Raw genomic sequence first — 3882 nt, 5'->3', positions numbered from 1 at the left:
TTTTTTTAAACGGAGTCTCGCTCTGTCACCTAGGCAGGAGTGCAGTGGTGCGATCTCTGCTCACTGCAACATCTGTCTCCTGGGTTCAAGCGATTCTCATGTCTCAGCCTCCTGAGCAGCTGGGATTATAGGCACCCACCACCACACCCATCTAATTTTTGCATTTTTTTTTTTTTTTAGTAGACACGGGGGTTCACCATATTGACCAGGCTGGTCTCAAACTCCTGACCTCAAGTGATCCACCCACCCCGGCCTCCCAAAGTGCTGGGATTACAGATGTGAGCCACTGTGCCCAGCCTCATTGTGGCCCTTGGGAAGTCACTTTTCTCAGCCCTGTCCTCCAGGGGACGAGGCTAAGGCTCAGAGAGGTGAAGCCACTAGCAGGGCATCACCCAGGCAGGGAAGGAAGGAGAGCTTTCCACCGATAACATTGCCGGAGAGGGAGAAACTGAGGCAGCATATGCAGAGTGGGGTGGAACCAGAGGCCCGGGGAAAGACAGCCGGCCTCCTGAGTGGTCGCCAGCAGCTCTCTGCCCTCTCTGGACTTCGGTTTCCCCCTATGATCAATGAGGCATAGAGGAGATCCTCTTGGGGCTTTCCCTGTAGAGAGAGGGAGACCAGCCAGGAAGGCGGCGCAGGGATCAGACCCACCTGCCAGGCAGCCAGGCAGCGGCTGCAAAGCAGGTGCCCGCACGGCTCGATCTTCACATCCTTGTTGCTCTCAGCACAGATCTTGCAGAGCTCAAATGTGGAGTCCATGGCCCAGTAGAGCTGCAGCTGCTCCTGGCAGGTGAGAGGATAGAGAAGACAGTGAGGGGCATGCGTCAGCCATGAGGACGCCCCTTGGGCCACAGGAAGAAAATCCCAAACCTCAGCTGGTTGTGGTGGCTAACGCCTGTAATCCCAGCACTTTGGAGGCCGAGGCGGGGGGATCACCTGAGGTCAGGAGTTCGAGACCAATCTCGTCAACTATGTTGAAACCCTGTCTCTACTAAAAATACAAAAATTAGCCGGGGCATGGTGGCGCATGCCTGTAATCCCAGCTACTCGGGAGGCTGAGGCAGGAGAATCGCTTGAACTTGGGAGATGGAAGTTGCAGTGAGCTGAGATTGCGCCATTGCACTCCAGCCTGGGCAACAAGAGCAAAACTCTCTCAAAAAAAGAAAGAAAGAAAGAAATAAAGAAAATCCCAAACCTCTGTCTTGGCGCTGTGGCTCATGCCTGTAATCTCAGCATTTCTGGCGGCCAAGCCCAGGAGTTCTGGACCAGCCTGGGAAGCATAGCATGACCCTGTTTCTATGTAAAAAAATATAAACCAAACTTCTGTGCCAGACCTGAACCCTCTCCTAAGTCCAAGGTTGGCATGTCCAACGGCCTCCTACATGTCTTCACTCATTTTTTTTGTGTGTTTTTAAAACTTATTTATTTATTTTTATTTTTCATTTTTTTTTTTTGAGATGGAGTCTTGCTCTGTTGCCCAGGCTGGAGTGCAGTGGCGTGATCTTGGCTCACTGAAACCTTTGCCTCCAGGTTCAAGCGATTCTTGTGCCTCAGCCTCCTGAGTAGCTGGGACTACAGGCATGAGCCACCATACGTGGCTAATTTTTGTATTTTTAGTAGAGATGGGGTTTCACCATGTTGGCTAGGCTAGTCTCGAACCCCTGACCTCAAGTGATCTGCTTGCCTTGGCCTCCCAAAGTGTTGGAATTACAGGTGGGAGCCACCTTGCCCAGCCATATCTTCACTCCTTGTCATGAGATTTCTTCTCCCCAGTTGTCTACACCCAGTGGTGCCAGATTTAGCAAATAAAAGTACTGGATGCTGTTAAATTTGAATTTCATTCTTTTTTTTCTTTTCTTTTTTTTTGGCGAGACGGGGCACCACTCTGTTACCCAGGTTGAAGTGCAGGGTCGCGATATTGGACTACTGCAACCTCCAACTCCCAGGCTCAAGTGATCCTCCCACCTCAGCCTCCAAAGTAGGTGGGCTAATTTTTTGCATTTTTTGTAGAGATGGGGTTTCATCATGTTGCCCAGGCTCATCTTGAACTCCTGAGCTCAAGTGATCCACCAGCCTCAGCCTCCCAAAATACTGGGATTACAGGCATGAACCACCGCACCTAACCTAAATTTGAATTTCTTTTTTTTTTCTTGAGACCAAGCCTCACTCTGTTGCCCAGACTGGAGTGCAGTGGTGTGATCTCGGCTCACTGCAACCTCCGCCTCCCGGGTTCAAGTGATTCTTGTGCTTCAGCCTCCCAACTCAAGTGCCTCAGCTGGGACTACAGGTGTGAGCCACCACACCCAGCTAATTTTTGTATTTTTGGTAGAGATGGGTTTCACTATGTTGGCCAGGCTGGTCTTGAACTCCTGACCTCAGGTGATCTGCCCGCCTCGGCCTACCAAAGTGCTGGCATTACGGGCGCGGTGGCACCTGGCCTCTAAATTTGAATTTCATGTAAACAGTGAATACAGTTTGAAGTATAAAGATGTCCCAAATATTGCAAGGGATATATTTATACTAAAAAAATGTAGGACCAGGTACAGTGGCTCATGCCTATAATCCCAGCACTTTGGGAGGTGGAGGTGGGAGGATCGTTGGAGCCCAGGAGTTCAAAACCAGCTTGGGCAACATGGCGAAACCCCATCTCTACAGAGAAGTAAAAAAATTAGCTGGGTGCAGTGGCTCACACCTGTACTCCCGGTTGCTCGGAAGGCTGAGGTGGGAGGATCGCTTGAGCCAGGAGGTCGAAGCTGCAGTGAGCCATGATCGCACCACTGCACTCCAGCCTGGGTGACAGAAGAGATCCTGTCTCTAAAAATAAAAATAAATAAAATATAAATTATGTATTTATTATTGTTGTTTTTCTCTCACTCGGGGGTGGCTGTGAAGATTAGGAGCTGGCACAGGGCCATCGCTGGCAAATGCCCAAATGCATTAGCTGTCCTGATGATCTCAGCAGCATTAGTTCCTTATTTAATCCCTGTGATCACCCCTGGGAAAGAGCCAGGAGGAGCCGTATTCTCTGGAAGAATAACTGAGCCTCAGAGAGGTCAAGTGATTTACCCAAGGTCACGCAGCCACCAAGCCAACACTCCAACCCCAGGCCTCTGAGCCAAGGCAACGTGGGGGTGGCAGGGTCAGGGAACGAGACTGAAGGTGCAGGCCCGGGTCTCACCTCTGATACGTGGATGCGCTGCTGGGCTTCTGCCTGGTCGAGCTCAGTCAGGTCTGGGTTGTGGTTCTTTCCATCTGGGTAGAGGTAGCTGGGGGAAGGGAAGAGAGGGTGACGGGGGGGCCATCTAGTATCTCCCACCCCCAGATGAATAAGGACCTTTATCCCCTACAGGGCCCATATCTCCCTGAGATGAGGATCTGTCCCCAATCCATTGCTGGCCTGGGGTTATTTTCCCTCTGCCCTCCTCTAATTGGGACTGCATCTTCTCAGATACCCCAGGGCAGGGCTATGTCCCCTCAGACTCCCAAGGTAGGACACACGAAACCTCAGTGACTCAAGCTCCAGAAACAAGGATGAGATAGAATAAGAACCAGAAAACGGGATGAAAATTTCTGGCTTAGGGCGGGCACAGTGGCTCACGCCTGTAATCCCAACACTTTGGGAGGCCGAGGTGGGTGGATCACCTGAGGTCGGGAGTTCAAGACCAGCTTGGCCAACGTGATGGAACCCCGTCTCTACTGAAAATATAAAAATTAGCCGGGCGTGGTGGTGCATGCCTGTAATCCTAGCTACTCAGAGGCTGAGTCAGGAGAATTGCTAGAACCCAGGAGGCACACGTTGCAGTGCGCCGAGATCGTGCCATTGCACTGCAACTTGGGCGATAGAGTGAGACTCTGTTTCAAAAAAAAAAAAAAAAAAAAAAA

At 51.0% G+C, this 3882-nt stretch overlaps 1 protein-coding gene across 1 annotated transcript in view; it reads right to left on the bottom strand.

Annotated features, from left to right (window-relative positions):
- Positions 1-3882, bottom strand: part of CBLC (Cbl proto-oncogene C, E3 ubiquitin protein ligase) — a 53234-nt gene that overhangs the window by 16689 nt on the left and 32663 nt on the right. The window contains exons 6-7 of the mRNA XM_011975134.1: positions 3179-3266; positions 652-783 (exon numbers count right to left, since the gene is read on the bottom strand). Coding sequence (XP_011830524.1) covers positions 652-783; positions 3179-3266 — 220 coding nt within the window. The remainder of the gene's footprint in view (positions 1-651; positions 784-3178; positions 3267-3882) is intronic.

Source organism: Mandrillus leucophaeus, unplaced genomic scaffold, assembly GCF_000951045.1.
Source record: "Mandrillus leucophaeus isolate KB7577 unplaced genomic scaffold, Mleu.le_1.0 Scaffold151, whole genome shotgun sequence".
Lineage (NCBI taxonomy): Eukaryota > Metazoa > Chordata > Mammalia > Primates > Cercopithecidae > Mandrillus > Mandrillus leucophaeus.
Note: the sequence above shows the minus strand (reverse complement) of the source record. Positions and strands in the feature narration are given on the sequence as shown.